The 16,485-nt window shown below is 41.4% G+C and overlaps 1 protein-coding gene and 1 long non-coding RNA gene across 3 annotated transcripts in view; one reads left to right on the forward strand and one right to left on the reverse strand.

Moving 5' to 3' along the window:
* The window catches only part of COL13A1 (collagen type XIII alpha 1 chain), a 253,449-nt gene extending 240,074 nt beyond the window's left edge, over positions 1-13,375 (forward strand). For both annotated transcript variants that reach the window (XM_084845463.1, XM_084845462.1), the window contains 3 exons: positions 1,604-1,690; positions 8,540-8,578; positions 12,430-13,375. In XM_084845463.1, coding sequence (XP_084701589.1) covers positions 1,604-1,690; positions 8,540-8,578; positions 12,430-12,432 — 129 coding nt within the window. In that variant the 3' untranslated portion in view covers positions 12,433-13,375. The remainder of the gene's footprint in view (positions 1-1,603; positions 1,691-8,539; positions 8,579-12,429) is intronic.
* Positions 13,376-14,546: 1,171 nt separating this feature from the next.
* LOC146350718 (uncharacterized) lies at positions 14,547-15,845 on the reverse strand. Its single transcript, XR_014789368.1, has 3 exons — positions 15,762-15,845; positions 14,806-14,975; positions 14,547-14,690 (listed from the first exon to the last, which is right to left on the reverse strand). It is a non-coding gene; the product is annotated as an uncharacterized LOC146350718 (long non-coding RNA).
* Positions 15,846-16,485: the final 640 nt, after the last annotated feature.

Below are 16,485 nucleotides of genomic sequence, written 5' to 3' on the forward strand. Positions count from 1 at the left end.
TAAACATCTAAGTCATGTTTGCACCATGCAGTTCTTTTCTTGGAAGAGGAACATGCTCTTTGTCTTTGGTCCTCTGCTGCACTTTGCAACAGAATTACTTGTGTAGTGAGTGTCCCAGCCGATCATGGGAAGAGGCAATCTGGGGCACTTGGTCATAGTGAGGAGGGCTCCACCCTGCTGCTTGAAACAAGCCATTCCTAGCCTAGCCAGCAGATCTACTACTGATTAAAAACAGCAACAGATTAAGAGAAGAAATTTCAAGAGGAGGCTGGATCTCTCCCCAGCTCATGAATAAGCACTCTAGCCTACCACTTCACAGACTGGGTGCTTCTCATAAGGAGATCCAGAGTTCCCCATGATGCCTGGAGGCATTGTGCAGAAGATTGCGAGGAAGTAAGGTCTTATTTAATGAGAAGACCTTCCTTCCAGGATGTATGTATGTATGTATGACATTTATATACCGCCCAATAGCTGAAGCTATCTGGGTGGTTCACGATTAAAACCATACAATACAACATAAGATGTACTATAAAAGTTTAAAACCACAGTAAAAAATAGACGTAAAAACCAAAATAAAATCTAGCAGCAGTACAAAGATTTAAAATACAGTAATAGATTTAAAACAGAAATTGAAAGACTAAAATTCCTGGAAAAATAAGGTCTTCATCTGGTGCCCAAAAGAGTACAACGTAGGTACCAGGTGAGCTCTTTGGGAAGCTCATTCCATGACTGAGGTGCCACAACAGAAAAGGCCCTCTTCTTAATGGCCACCCATCCCACTTCCTTTGGCAGTGGCTCCCAGAGAAGGACCGCTGAAGCTGATCTTAGGGTCCAGGCAGTTGTATACGGGAGGAGACAATTCTTCAGGTAACCTGGCCCCAAGCTGTTTTGGGCTTTAAATGTTAATACTAGCGCTTTGAGTTGAGCCTGGACAAAGACTGGCAGCCAGTGCATATGGAAAAGTATTGACATAATATGATCACATTGGCCAGTCCCCATTAACAATCTTGATGCCCTATTTTGGACCAGCTGAAGTTTCCGGACCGATTTCAAAGGCAGCCCCACATACAACGCACTGCAGTAATCCAGAATTGCAAACTGTTCTGGCTTTTTCCAAGACGGGGGAAAAAACCCTGCTGTTAGTATGTCCTTAGGGTCAATGATCACTGAAGGTCAGGAAAGTTAGTCATTGGAAAAGAAGAATGATGACTCCCCCCAGTAATTCTGTGCTGTAAGCTCCATTGTCCTCTTGGATCAGAATTCTCAATTGAGCTCAATAGGAATTACTTCTGAACAAGTGTGAGGATCTGTTCCTCATGCCAACTCTTCTAAAATATGTTGGCACTGCTGTGATCATGTCATTAATAAAAGTGGGAAAGCAGAATCTTGTGATTCTTCTAATTTGGGATTTTATTAATGGCTAAACTACACATACATTTAAATGTAAAATGCAAAATCCTGACAAAATTACTTCAAGAAAAATCTTAAATGGAAAAAATCAAGCCTTTAAAGTTACTGTTGCTATATTTTGTGTTTTCTTATGACACAGACTTGAAATGGATCCTAAAGTTTTTATGTATTTTTAATAAACTATTATTCACAGGGGGAAAGGGGCAAGAAAGGCTCTAGGGGGCCTAAAGGGGATAAGGGAGACCAAGGAGCACCTGGATTAGATGCACCCTGTCCATTGGTATGTTGCGTTTTATAAAATGTATTGTTTTAATTTAAAGCACTGGGGAAGAAAGAAGGACAAAAGACAACAGCACCACATTATAACAACCGATTAATTGTTTAAAAAGGTGGCTCTGCATCTATCAAAGCAGAAAAGAATTAACCCCTTGAAGTAACTGGACTGTGGGAAAATAGAAAAGACATAAAAAGCAATGCCTTAACACTTCTAGACTTGCTATTAGAGAGCCTTCCTTAGATTTTTAAGGCCAATTCATATATGTGAGTACTTCACCTGATTAGTCACTTGATGACCGGCTGCTGAACGTGTTAACTGTCTCAAATGAAATGCATTGGTTTGAAGTCTTATGAGGCCACATGAAAGCTCTCTCTGTGGAGTCTGATCTGTAGTGGCTCATTTCCACTCACAAGTCATCACTTGATATTGTAATCATCAGGTGAACATGCCTATGGAATCAAAAGTACCTTCTTTTTCCCCCTTCGGTGGTGATAAATGATGTGTTCAAAAATAAGTTGTTGCTGATAATGATGCAGGGCACCCAGTTTATGACGCCCAGTGGTAAACTGATCTGGTACAGAGAAAAAGAGAATGTTCTTGACATGGAACTACTTTACATCTACAAATCAGAAGACTTGCCCCAATTGTCTTTTTAACAAAGCCCCCAAAAACACTTTTTGAAGATACCTGAAACAAGTGCAACTCTGTAGAATTCTTTACCTTCTATGTATAGAAGGAAGATATTTCGGAAATGGCTCTAGTCCTGTCTTTGTAAACTGACTAGGTTTGTTAATTTGGTATACTTTACCTTTGTGATGTTAGCTTATAACTATCTCTGGCCAGAGAACAGGGCACATTTTTTGTTTTGTTTGTTTTTGTTAGAAATCACATCAATTTAATACATACATACAGCGATAGGATTTTTAAATCCCAGTCAAGCTAATAAAAAAGTTCCAAGAATCCAAAGTATTATTAGCTATTTCAATTAGTTCCTTAACTATTGTGTTCTGTAACAAACCATCCATCCAGCTCATGCATACCTACTCCCAAATTGCTTTTAATTTAATTATTAGACTACCTGAAATTACTTTTCCAAAAATTAGGATCTTCTTCCCACTCTACTATTTCTACAGAGTCCTTTTATCTTGTCAAATTAAGAGATAAGTCTTCTGTTTCAGAAAACAAAAAGAGAGGTCTGTCATTGTTTGCCATTTATATAAATACACTGGGTATATAACCTGAGTGCTCCTGGGTACATCATTGTTCTACTGAGTTTCTACACCCATAAAATGGAGTTGATTTGAACTGACTAAAGTAATTCTAGTGGTTGATTTCATGAACAGGGACTCCGAGGTTTTAAAGGCGAGAAGGGTGAGCCGGGGTTACCAGGGCTGGACGGGCTGGATGCCCCTTGCCCATTGGTATGGTGTTACCTTCCCTTTCCTGCATGTTTTAGATTGTTTTTCCAACCTTGCAATACCCTTTCCAGATCTCAGCCTTCCTTCGAAATGCTTGATGTACGCTACCACCCATAACAGCTTTTGGAGTGAGACTGATTGCTACTGCCATTTTTCCTGCAATATATGAGGCTGATCTTAAATATGCTGGATTAAAGAATGCGAAGGTGCTTGCTTATACCCGATTTAGTTCTTCTTTATCCTCTTTTTCATAACACGTCTTGTACATATGCTTCAGATAGGATTGCACATAAAGATGACCTGATTCACACTTGAAAACTGTGGCTTATGGTGGCTATTTAGAAACCCTCCATCTGAAATGTGTAACTCTGGCCGTTTTTGCCATTTGATCTTGCCTTTGATTATTATTAAAAGGCTGCCTCTCACCCACAAAAATGGGCTCCAGGCATAGTGTATGAAGATAAAATAAATATCAACAATATAATAAAACACTACAAACATCAAGTCATAATATTGAGGGGAATAAAACAACAACTCATCAAACAGCTAAAAACCATACAAACAACATTAAGCTGAAACAAATCAAAATGTCTAGACAAAAATGTTATAACCTGGTACCTAAAAGAGTACCGTATCAGCAACAGTGAAATCTCCCTCGGAAGGCATTCCAATGTTGGGACACTACCACAGAAAATCTCTCCTTCATAATACACTTCTCTTACCAAAGACACTCAGAGAAGGGCCTCATGTAATCCACAGGCACATTAGTATGGGAAGGGGGTACTCCTTAAGGTATTTGTCTCCTAAGGTGTTTAGGGCTTTATTTATAAGCACTAGCACCTTGAATTGGGCTTGGAAGCAGATAGGCAGCCAATGTAATTTTTTCACAATTGATTTGATGTGGCTCCACCTATACAAACAAATCAGAATTCTAGCTGCCAAATTCTGCACTAATTAGCTTCCAGACAGTTCATGGGCAACCCCATGTATAATGTATTACAGTAATGCAACCTGGAGCTTACCAGAGGATGGACCACCATAGCCAGGGTATCCCTGGCCAGGAAAAGCTGCAGCTAGCAAATCAGCCAAAGCTGGTAAATGTACTCTGGGCCACCAAGGCTTCTAATGACACAGTGCTGAATCCAAGAGTAGCCCCAAGCTGTCCTCTTTCAAGGCAAAGGCAATCCTATCCAGAACAGATTCTATACCAACATCCTGGACCCAGGAACCACAATGCAAAGTTCAGCTTCAGTTTATTAACCTTTATCCAGCCCATTACATAGTCCCAACACAGTTCAGCAACCTCCCCTGATTGAGATGACATTGAGAAATAGAGCTGGGTGTCATGTTGATGATACCTCAGTTCAAAATCTAGGGTGACCTCACCCTGTGGCTTCATATAGATGCTAAAGAGTATGGGGGATAAGATGGAAACTCGCAAGCCCTCACATATCAAATGCTATGAAGTCAAGCAGAAATCTCCCAATACTACCTTCATGTGTGAGTGGAACGATCATATCGCCATGCCCCTCAGCCCCAACCCACAGAGCCATTAAACAAGATACCATGGTCAATGGCATCAAAAGTTGTTGAGAGATCACAGAGAATCAACAGGGTTGCACTCCCCCAGTCTCTCTCTTGACAGTGGTCATCCGTCGACCAAGGCTGTTTCAGTACAAACCCTGGTCTAAACCCAGATTGAAATGGCTCTACAAAATCCTTTTCATCCACTGGTGCCTAGTGTTGGACTGCTGTCACCCCCTCAAGCACCTTGGCTGAAAGGGTATATTTGAGACTGGGTGATAGTTCTTACAATCTTCAGGGTCCTGTGAAGGTTTCTTAAGGAGTGGTCTCACAACTTCCTCTTTCAAGCTGACTGGAACCACGCCCCCTCTCAAGGAAGTATTAATCACCTCCTGGACCCTTTTAAAGTCCTGGCTGGAAATAAATATATGATTATATTTCAAAATGACTCCCATTTTAACAGAAAAAAATATATTATTGGTACCACATTCCAAAAATGTAGTCTAACACAAAAAATTGGGGGGTACATTGGACTCCACTATGTTAACAAAAAAGAAAGCAAAACAGAAACAAAAGAATGCTTAAGGCTCATAGTAAATCATGGAAAGTATCTAATATACCCTAGGTACATTCATTTCAATTGGGCTAAATTGGCCCTGTTTCCATTTATTTTTAAATTGAAAGGCAAGCAGAAATGCAACACCACAGGACAACTGGCCCCATACATGTTGAGAAGTACATGAAGTATGAAGTGGTTCGGGTTTGTTTTAAAAAGTGTTATAAATCTTTCAAACAGCTGCTGGGGTCCACAGCATCTCCACAACCATAAGAGGTTTAACTAGAGAACATTGCCAAGGAAACCCCAACTTCTACATTAAAGACCCCCAAATAACATTCGGCACTAAAAACCAATTATTCAAATTTATTTATTATTATATTTATATCTTGCCACCTTGCCCCCTCTTGCAAGGAACCCAAGGTCCTCCTCCTCTTTATTTTATCCTCACAACAACCCTGTGAGGTAGGTTAAGCTGAGAGTCAGTGACTGGCCCAAAGTCACCCAGTGAGCTTCCTGGCCAAGTGGGAACTAGAACCCGAAACTCCCAAGTCCCAATCCAACACTCTAGCCACTATACCACATTGACTCTCCATAATATGTGTACATTTGCTCACTTTGCATTCAGTTTAATTTGTACACTTTATTCAAAACATAGAAAATGGGTGCAATCTAAAGAAAGTGAGGCACACCTAACTTCAATATAAATGGAGATAGTTAAATCTGAGATTCTAAGGATTCTGTTCTAGTTGTCACTTTTGGTCAAATTCCACACAGAATACTCCACATTCATTGCTGTTAGTTACACATACTCATCATATGTACCCAGACACACTGCAGACACAAACACACCAAATCTTATGAAAAGCATTTGTCAAGCTATGCCATTCTCTTCTTACAACAAAGCAACCCTACATGGTCATGATGAAAATAATATGCTTTTTAACTCAAGCATGCCAAAAGCTTACCTTTTGCCTGTCACTCCACTGCTCTGTATTCTAAACACACGTATGGGCTCATGCTTTTCAGATGTGATATATACCTAATTTCTCCTCCTTACTAATGTGTATGTTTCCACTTCCCAGCCTTTTGCAAACAACTGTTTTGACCATGTCCTTCTCTTGATTCCTCAGATGTAACTTCTGTTCCTATCACACTACCCTTAACATTACATTTTACATGTGATGCGTTATATGATTCATTCCTGTCAATGGGACCATTGTACCAATGGGAACATTTTCATTTCCTATTAATAGACTCTCCATTATTGAATTCTTACAGCTGTATATACCTGTGGGAAGATGTATTGTCAGCAGTGTGTCAATATTAAGGAAAATGGGTTTAGAAAGTATATGGTTATGTCAGTACCAAATAATTGTTAATTTACCGTACTACTTGCTGCTGTATTGAAAGACAGTCATCATCAAAATGTGTTATTTTCTTATGGGAAATCTCCAGATTGCTCTATTTAGAAATAAGAAAATATATTAGATTGCCCCATGAACAGAACAGACATAATTCACCCTAAAATTAGATTGATCCACGGGCTTGGTCAAATAAGAACAATCTAAGCATATTTGATACAAATAAAAATGTATCAAGTTTTAAAAATATATCCATGCATTTAATTATCTGAATGACTTAGAGGTAATCCAATTAGAAATCTGAATAAACAAGAGTTCAGTTTACAGATTCAAGAGTATCTGAGGGACACAAAGGGCCTTTCGAGACATTAAACATGCTCCCTTCAGATTTTCATGAATGGGTGGGGGTAGCCTTACTGCAGGAAATAGTTCTACTTGTGTTTGCAGCTATTTTCAGTGGGTTGGATCCAGAGGCAAAGCCCATGCAAAGGCTGGTGGAAGCAGACTTCCCTGCCACATTCTCTCCACAGGAACCCCTCCAGCCCACTGAACATGCTATGCAAGATGTTGGGGGCCCCTGCTGAATGGGGTGAGCTGTGATGCAGGGAGGAGGGGGATCCCCAAAAATCAAGTGGAGACACCTTCTGTGGGTAGAGCTCAACTGTCTATACAAGGCAGATCTTGGATCCAATCCAATAACAGGAATTGTGCACTGCAGAACTTGGGAGATGAGTGCACACACAGCCTGCAAAGGACGAAATAAATACATTGTTTTAAATCTAAGATGTTCACAAAATGACAAGATATTTCTGCAGAAGGAGGGGTTAGGCTTGCTGGTGTTTTTAAGAAGCATTATGAATGCTCCCAGATTTGAGCTGAACAGCAGGAGCATGTTCTACCTCTGAAGAATTTTTAAACATTCTGAAATTGTTGACAAACTGGCATAGATATGGAAAAAATGTGCTGCTCATGACTAGTGCCATCATATGCACTACCCCATGGGTGTGCATTGTACTCATGGAACCAGAAGAGGATTGCATTTTCCTAGCAAAAAGATATTGCAGTTTGGGGGCTGGGAAAAATGCAATAAATCCACAAAAGAGGAAAGACGACTTGATCCTCCTCAGCCCATGAGTAACAATGGCACATTTAAAGTATAATTCACACACGATGGAAATCAGAGGCAAAACTTCAATAGGTTTAAATGGATCTTGATTTCACACTTATTGTACATTACCCTGGACTTATGGAAAGACCTAAAGTGAATTTGGTCATGAGAATCTGATAGGTGAGGTTTGGATCATGTGGGTTTTCTGCAAATGTACAGACAGCCCACTTATACAAAACATGTACATGCAATTCATGTACAGCGGGCTTCCCTACACCAGGCTTTTATCCTGCACCTTTACCGGGGCTTCCCGATTCTTTGCAGGATTAAGATTGGCTCCTTTACATGTGCTTACACATGCTTGGGGGGGGGGGATTTCCTTTCTCTGCAAGTTCTATATGTTTCATTATACAGCCACTAGATGGTACTGTGGTATAGCTGTGATATAAAAGAATTGCACAATTACACAGCGCCCTTTGAGTGCCATGCAGAGAAAATAGTACATTTTTCCCGTTAAGAAAAAAGCCAGGATAAAAGTTCTAAAGCACAGGAGGTTAATGTCATCAGGTCAAGGACCCACAAACTTCCATGAGTGACCAATCACAAGCACATGATAAAAACCTCATGCGGAGAAGCCCAGTATTGCATTAAAGTATTTCATCTCAACTGATTCAAAATTTTAAATGTTTTCTGCAGCTGTGTTACTTATTTCCCCTCCTGTCTTAGTTTAGGCTGCAATCCTATACTCAATTACATGAGTAAATACCCATTGAATTCAGTGGGTCTTACTTCTGGGTAGACATGTATAGAATTGCACTGTTAGTCTGTCTTTCCCTCTCCCTCTCTCAACATCTAAACTTTCTGTATTGTTCTCTGCTGTAGGGGGAAGATGGTTTGCCAATTCAGGGATGCTGGAATAAGGTAAAATAATATTAACATATGGCATAGTTGTGTTAAATGTGTTGTTGCATGTTGTGAATATAACAAAGAAGGTAGATAAAGCATGAAGGATTTGCAGTGACATATTCCTTTCCCAGTTAGTAAACATCAATTTGTAAATTGTACAAATATGTTACTTATAGGAAAATGAGATTAATACATAGACAAACTAAACACATTAGCGATTTAGATCAATATCCTAAAATTATAAATCGCATACAAGTATCTTCCTTATTTTAAGTGTAATGTAGCATTAAACTAGATGTGATGCTAAACATCAGGTAGGAGTAGGATCCAGGGCTTGTCTCTTCACAAATGGAACAGATCCTTCCATATGCAGAAGAAACCAGCAGACTTTCCACTGGAGGAACTGGGTGGGGCAGCAATTTCCTCTAATTTCTCTTTCTTCCTGCAAAACCCTCCAGAACAATGTGGGTGGGGACTGGGCTGCATTCCTGCCTCCTTACTCCAGTGCCAGCAGAACTCCGTTGGATCCAGCCCATCATTAGGAATCATGTCTGTTGTGGGTTTTTTTTAATGAATAGCAGGCACAGTGGCAGACAAGTTTTGTTAGGGCTGCAGAGCATCGGTAGAGGAGATTTGACCTTTCCCTCCCCCTCTGCCCTTTCCTAAGCTTCTATTAGCCCCAGAAAGAAAGCTCCATGGGAGTTTTCCTTCTGGTGCTATAGCAGCTGAGGGGGTGATTATTTTTGGCAGTACTGAAGCAGGGAAGGAAAGGCTTAAACCTCCTCTCCCCCATGTCTGTTATTCATTTTTTTTTAAAACACAGACATGATTGCTGATGTGTTTCATGTCATGTTTCGTTTGATCCTTGGAAGTCAAATTTTGAGATTTTTGAACATTTTAAATTTGTTTCAACTCTCATTTCTGCTGTTCAGACAGAAGCTTTCATAATTAAACTTCAGTAGTTTTAAAATAGGAAATTAATCCTCTTGGTACCAGTTTATTTGCACAAAGATCCCATACCTAACCTGTGGACTCTCTCAGGTTTGGTTTGTGATGTTCCATAAGAGCATTTTAGAGTATTTTTGCCTACAAAGCTGTTCTGTATGGCTGAGTCTCACATTAAGATGCCCAGGTGCATTCATCTTTCTAAAGTGCCCATAAGGTTCATGCTGTGCTTGCCTATGCACAAGACTTCTTGTGTTAGCCATGAAAGGAGGCATCTATTGAGATGACCTGGTTTGCACCTAATGACCAGCTGTGGGTTTAACAACCTAGTTAGTCAGGGCCATGCAGGAGCAAGTGAACATGCTGCCTCCCAGCTGCTCGCCCCTTTCATTTTGCATCCGTTTTTGTCATGATGTCCAAATCCAGAACTCTGGGTTGTTGAGGGAGAAACAACCCATAGTTTTAATCCATGGTTTGTTTGTTGTTGGGTTAAAACTCTGGGTTGTTTCTCCCTCAACAACCATGGGTTCTGGATTCACACATCACAATGAACAGTTCGGGAACAAGGCGTTCCTCAGTTGTCTATGAAAGCAGATGCAAAGCAGAATTGGCAAGTGGGTGGGAGGCAGCCTCGTGTGGCGCAAAGTGGTAGGCAGCAGTATTGCAACCGAAACTCTCCCCATGACCTGAGTTCGATCCCAGCAGAAGCCAGGTCTCGAGTAGCCAGCTCAGGTCGACTCAGCCCTCCATCCTTCCATGGTCGGTAAAATGAGTACCCAGCATGCTGGGGGAAAGGTAGTCACAACTGGGGAAGGCAATGGCAAACTTCCCTGCTATAGTCTACCATGAAAACGCCAGCATAAGCAGGCATCCCTCGAGGGGTCAGTAATGACCTGGTGCTTGCAGAGGAGGAACCTTTCCTTTCCTGGGAGGCAGCACATTTGCTTGCTCCTGCATGGCCCCAACTAACTTTGGGTTGTTTAACCCATAGTTAGTAGTCAAGTGTGAACCAGGTCATTATCACAGCTCTTAATAGACTTCTCCAAGTAGAAACAATACAAAAATAACTCCACCTTTTGTAAAAGAAGGAAGGACGCTGAGGCTCTGCCAGCCCCCTTCTTCCTGCGGCCACCACCTCTTCTGCTCAGCTCTACCTGACACTAGAGGATCCTTCTCACTCCCTCCAGCGGTACCCACTGAATTTAACACTGTCCCAGGAAAGAAATAGCAGCAATAGTTTGAGGTAAAAGTTTATTTACAAGTTCGAGGGTGAGGGAATGAGAAGAGAAAAAGAGCAAGATAGAAATGGAAATACCCAAGAACAAAGTCCCTGTTTGGAAACCGGACATAGGCTAAAATAACAAAACTCTACCTGGCCTATCTACTCAAACACTGAAGTAGGATCCTTTGTCACTGCCAGCATATGAACACCTTCCACCCGGACCAGATGAAAAACCCAAAGGACAAAGAATGGATGGTCACTTGTCTGTTTTTATCTGTGTCCTGCCCAGCTCCTTTGCCCCTCCCCCTCCTCCCAAGGAGGATGAGATGGCTTTTTCACACCTCCCCAGCTGTGCTTGCCCTTTGGGGTTCTTAAATCAAGTTAAGAACCCCAGCCTGACACCTCCAGCCTTGAGGCATTCCAGCCTCCCCACTCTCCAGCCCTCTTAGTCCAGGTGGCTGGGGTTACAGATCTTCTTTGCAGGATCCTACCCCCTTCTGTTGTTGTTGTTGCTCAGTCGTGCAGTCGTGCCCGACTCTTCGTGACCCCATGGACCATAGCACGCCAGGCCTTCCTGTCCTGCGCTCTCTCCCAGAGTGTGCTCAAGTTCATATTCATTGCATCGGTGATGCTATCTAGCCATCTCATCCTCTGCCGTCCCCTTCTCCTTTTGCCTTCAGTCTTTCCCAGCATCAGGGTCTTTTCCAGAGAGTTTTCTCTTCGCATTAGGTGGCCAAAATATTTCAGCTTCAGCTTCAGTATCTGTCCTTCCAATGAGCAGTCAGGGTTGATTTCCTTTAGGATGGACTGATTGGACCTCCTTGCAGTCCAGGGGACTCGTAAGAGTCTTCTCCAGCACCACAGCTCGGAAGCATCAATTCTTTGGCGCTCAGCCTTCCTTATAGTCCAGCTCTCACAGCCATACATTACTACTGGGAAAACCATAGCTTTGATTAGATGGACCTTTGTCAGCAACGTGATGTCTCTGCTTCTTACTATGCTGTCTAGGTTTGCCATAGCTTTCCTCCCAAGGAGCAAGCGTCTTTTAATTTCATGGCTACAGTCACCGTCTGCGGTGATCTTGGAGCCCAAGAAAGTAAAAAATAAAATGCAACCTAAAAGAAATACCTTATACAATTAACGCTTACCTACCACTGCTTTTTTCTTAATTAGGCCACCCCCTTTACACCTTTCAAAATGCTATTAAAGGAGAAATCCAGTGAGGAAGCATTTTGACATACTCATGAAGACAGGAACAGTTCTCCATAAGAAGGGAGAAAGCACAAAACAAAAATTCTCCAAGTTATAGGTAGTAATTAGAGGGAAAATGAACTAAATGGGTTGCTGATTCATTCTAATCTATTACTGAAGAATGTAGTTTCAAAGTGAAATGTTAGTAGGTAAAAAAATAGAAGCACCAATACTTCCCTAAGAGAAATGGCTGCTGAGAATAGACAAGGCTAGACACTTTTAAGCGACATTGATTTCAATGAAAATTAGACATGCACACAAATCTCTCCCAATTTAATCAATAGGACTTTAAAGTACTTTGTTTGGGTTGAACTGTGCCAAGTCATAGTACCTCCCATATAACTTGGAGCATGTTTACATAACAGTATAACTTCACAGCACTTCTTCCTAGAAAATCTGCTTCGAAAAACTTGATGTGTGATACTAACATCGTATTTTTCTTTTGCAGTGAAGATTCTAACCATGGACTGGCCTGTGTGTGTGTATGTGTGCTTGTGCAAAGAATATTTATTTTTATACAGTGTTCTTTTTGGGAAGTGCCAAAAGATATGCATTTTGCAAATTTTAAAATGCTGCATATTTTTGTACAGAAAATGCTACATTTCTCCTTTTTTATCTGATTGTCAATCACATGTATAATTATATGTGTATCGATACTATGCTTCTTGCATTGTGGAATACAGCTGCAATATTTGCATGATATTTGTGCACTCACAGTAAGTGTTACAGCTTAATAAGTTATTGCATTAAGATGCCAGAAAGAATCACTCTATGTACATATGAAGATCAAAGCCATTTGACAATGAATGCAAGAACAGCTTAAAATACTATGGATTTTCATTATTAAAATGAAATGAAATTTAGCATTTGTAAATAAATCATATAATGGTATTTTTAATAGTCAGAATTATGTCAACAAGGGTAGACAACAGTGATTGCCTATCTTCAACCTTACTGCCAGCAGAGGGCACCACTGATACAATAATGTTTGTAAGAAACAATTCATGGGTAACAAGTAACAAAACATGTACATAAGACATGTCCTCTTAAGATTAGGAGAGTTTAACCTCTTCCACAATGTAGTCATTGGTGCGAACAGCGAGTTTCCGATGCATAACTAAAGAGATCTAAATGAGAGTTCTGCTCAAATAGTGAACAATGGAAACTTCTAGCATTCATATTATCCTCTTCAAATATTTGGAAACTGCATACAATGAACATCTGGAAGGTGGGACAGTAGGTGTGATCCTGGAATTATGCTCCCCCCCTCCACTTGTTAATTGTACTCAGTTCTCGAACATCTGAAAAAGGCTTCTGTCTGCCTTTTTTCTCATTCTTTCCCCATGTACTGCTCTTATTTCATTCTAAGGAGCATTAAATGGATTTACTGCTGCAAGAATGGTTCAGCTTTTCCGTTAGTCGCCTAGGAAGATTTTACAACCAGACAATTTGTTCCATGGCTGAACTGCCTTTATACTTGGGAAATTTAAAGTAACAATTAACTTATATATACTTTTCTCTAGTTTTTACACACGTTACTTCTTGTCCTAACCATAGTGCCAAGCTAAATGTGATGTAGGAAATCATAATAATGAATGGTCGCTGCTATTATTTAGATGTATACACATACAGGAAAACCATGATTAGGTTCTTTTGTGTGTTCTTTGGTTTATTTGTTTTTTCATAATCATAACTGCAAGAAACAGGGAAGAATCAGGTCAGTCCCACAGCACTGGAAGGAGAGTAACTCTTTTCTCTGCACCATTTTCTCTGATTCAAAGCCCCCTTCTAGGCTCTCTTCACACCTGGCATTTTATCCTACTACAAACTAGTCCTTTTGATTCCAGATGCTTTCCAGGATTTACACTGGCCCTGTATACAGCTCATAGCGCGTCCCTCTGTTCTATACCTTCATGGCTACACCGAGCTGCACAGTACAATCACGACAGAAGGGGGCTGCTGGCCCCATGCCCCCTCCCCTGAGCATTGGTTCCTGTAACATGATTGATGGCTCTGCCCATCCCTCAACTCCTCCACAACAGGAGGGAAGTCAGAAGCCCTTCTAGTGATCTGGATAGCAGGCTATGGGAGTTGGTTTCCTCCAACCTTGTGATGAGGGAGAGAGAGAGTCTTCTCGGTGGCTTATCCCAAGGTTGCTGTCGCTGCTAGTCCTTCTCTGCGAAATATGTCAGTGTGCAATAGAATTAAATGCAGTATATTGCTTGCACTACTGAGTTTGAAGGGTATACCAATTTTCGGGTTCCCAACTACAGAAGAAAGAAATCCATAAACAGACTTATATACAGTCAATGCACCAAGCCATCCCTACCAACCCCCCCCCCCCCAGGTGACTGCTTCACAGGGGACACCTTCATTAGAGCCAGCTTGCTTCCCCGCCACGCTGTTGTTGCTCTTCCCCCTTATTCTGGCTTTCCAACAAGCCTGCAAGGTGGGCTAGGAGAAGAGACAGTGGCTGGCTAGGTGGGAGGGAGTACTATGGAAAACCACCTCAGCATTACTGCCTTTTCTAAAACAACTCCACACAAAAGAACAATTAAAAATTACCATTCCAAGCTCTGCATGATGAATTTATTCACGGGAAGAGAAAAGGCACTTTTAATATTCATTGAAATCCTGTCAAGCCTTTCTCCTGTGTGGCTGAGAAGGCAAACTCCCCCATCCACACTGGGAGGAAAAAGGCCTATCAATCTGGTGAGCAAAAGGGAGAAGAAGCAGTCAGTGAAGTCAAAGGGAGGGGGAAGTTCCAAGTAAATGCACTGAAAGGGATGGGGGACCTTAAGACTGCTACTCTAAGTAGACTTACAGTGCACTCCTATGCATGCCTACTCAGAAGAAAGCGACACACACTTCAGTGGCACTTATTCCCAGGAAAGGAAAGCCTTACAGCCAATGAATTTACTCAGAAGCATTGCTGTGTTCAGAGGGATCTCGGAGAAGCATTTGGGATGGTTAAGCACTTTACACTTCAAGCGCCTGTAGTGGAATGGGAGAGAGGTAGAAACAGTCACTGGAAGTGTGGTCAGTGACCAGCCCTTACCCTCTCACCAATTTGTTGCCATGACAATATTATTCAACACCGCCCAACAACACCCCCAGCACACACCCACACAAAGTGGGACAACGTTCTAAAGGGGAAATACATAGGGGGGAAATGGCGATTTCAATCGCAAGCACAGAAAATGCCGTGTTTTCCTCGTCCTCAGATAACACGGGAAGAGGGGGGGAAGTTGTGAGATAGCAGCAGGACAGCCGCAGTGTCGTTTAAAGCTCCTGTGAAAACCAGTGATTAAAGAAGAACAATCCTGCTAAAAAAACAAGGTGTGAAAAGAGTCCTAAAGCTGCTATTTGTCGTAGAAGGGGAGGCTTGCAGGTATCATATGCATAGCTATACGTTTCCCCCTATGGGGTAATCAGCAGCTTCAGGAGAGATTTAATTGGAAAAATGGCACAGGAGAAAGGGTTAACCCAACTCCCTCAGAGCAATACTCCTGATCTGATTTGGGGGTGGGGCAGGCAGGGCAAACCTTTTTTTAATGCAGTAGATCCATGATCAGGATCTCCCATCTAATTGTGCCCTCAGTGGTCAGAATGGCCAGTTCATTGCTTTTCCTCTCTTATGATTGGAATGGTTAGCATATGCTAGATTTTAACCTGAAGAAATGAAGATTGCTAGGATATGCTGACCATTTCAAATGGAACACAAAGACGCTGTTTGGTTTGACCACTTTAGTTAGGACATGAAGATGAAGTAGAACATACTTTGGCTTGGTGGGCCACGAGCTGTACAGGCCTGAGCTGAACATTTCCAATTATTCTCACATTTTCTCAGATGTCTTGTAATTCTTCTCTTCCTCAACTTCCCCTAAATCTCTTCCAATTTCTCACAATTTCATTGAATTGTAGTGCCTAGAATTGAACATAATAATGCAGGTGTGGGCTAAGCAGTGGTGTATAGATTACTGCTATGTATTTCTCTAGTTTTGGAAGCAATGCTAGAGTTGTCTATACTAGACATGGTTTTGACACACTTACTATATTGAAAAGATGTAATTCAGGTCATGCGCCCTGCAAATTCCCTACCACCACCAGTATCCACAATAACTTTGCAGCTGACGGCTTTACAGAAGTTAGTATGTGCACTGCATCTCCCAGGAAGCATCCCAAATTGGTAGTTAGCAAGCATGACTTAGATTTAGTTCACTGCCTAGGCATAGCATGGAGCTAGACTGTACTTATGCAGTGCTGCCTTTTTGATTGGAGCAAACAACTATGAGATAGCCATAAACATGCTGGCTACAATCTACTCATGTTAAGTCAGTGGGATGGGATTTATTCCCATCATTTTCAGAAGAGGGATGGCACAAGTACAACACCAGAAATAGCTAAGTCAGCAGCATTTACTGCTGGTGTAATCTAAGGATTATAATACATCTAGAAAAATGTGGACACATACTGTAAGTACCATGGCAACACAGACAAGATT

This window comes from Heloderma suspectum, chromosome 3 (assembly GCF_057233095.1).
Source record: "Heloderma suspectum isolate Gila_16-S chromosome 3, 16-S_ref, whole genome shotgun sequence".
Lineage (NCBI taxonomy): Eukaryota > Metazoa > Chordata > Lepidosauria > Squamata > Helodermatidae > Heloderma > Heloderma suspectum.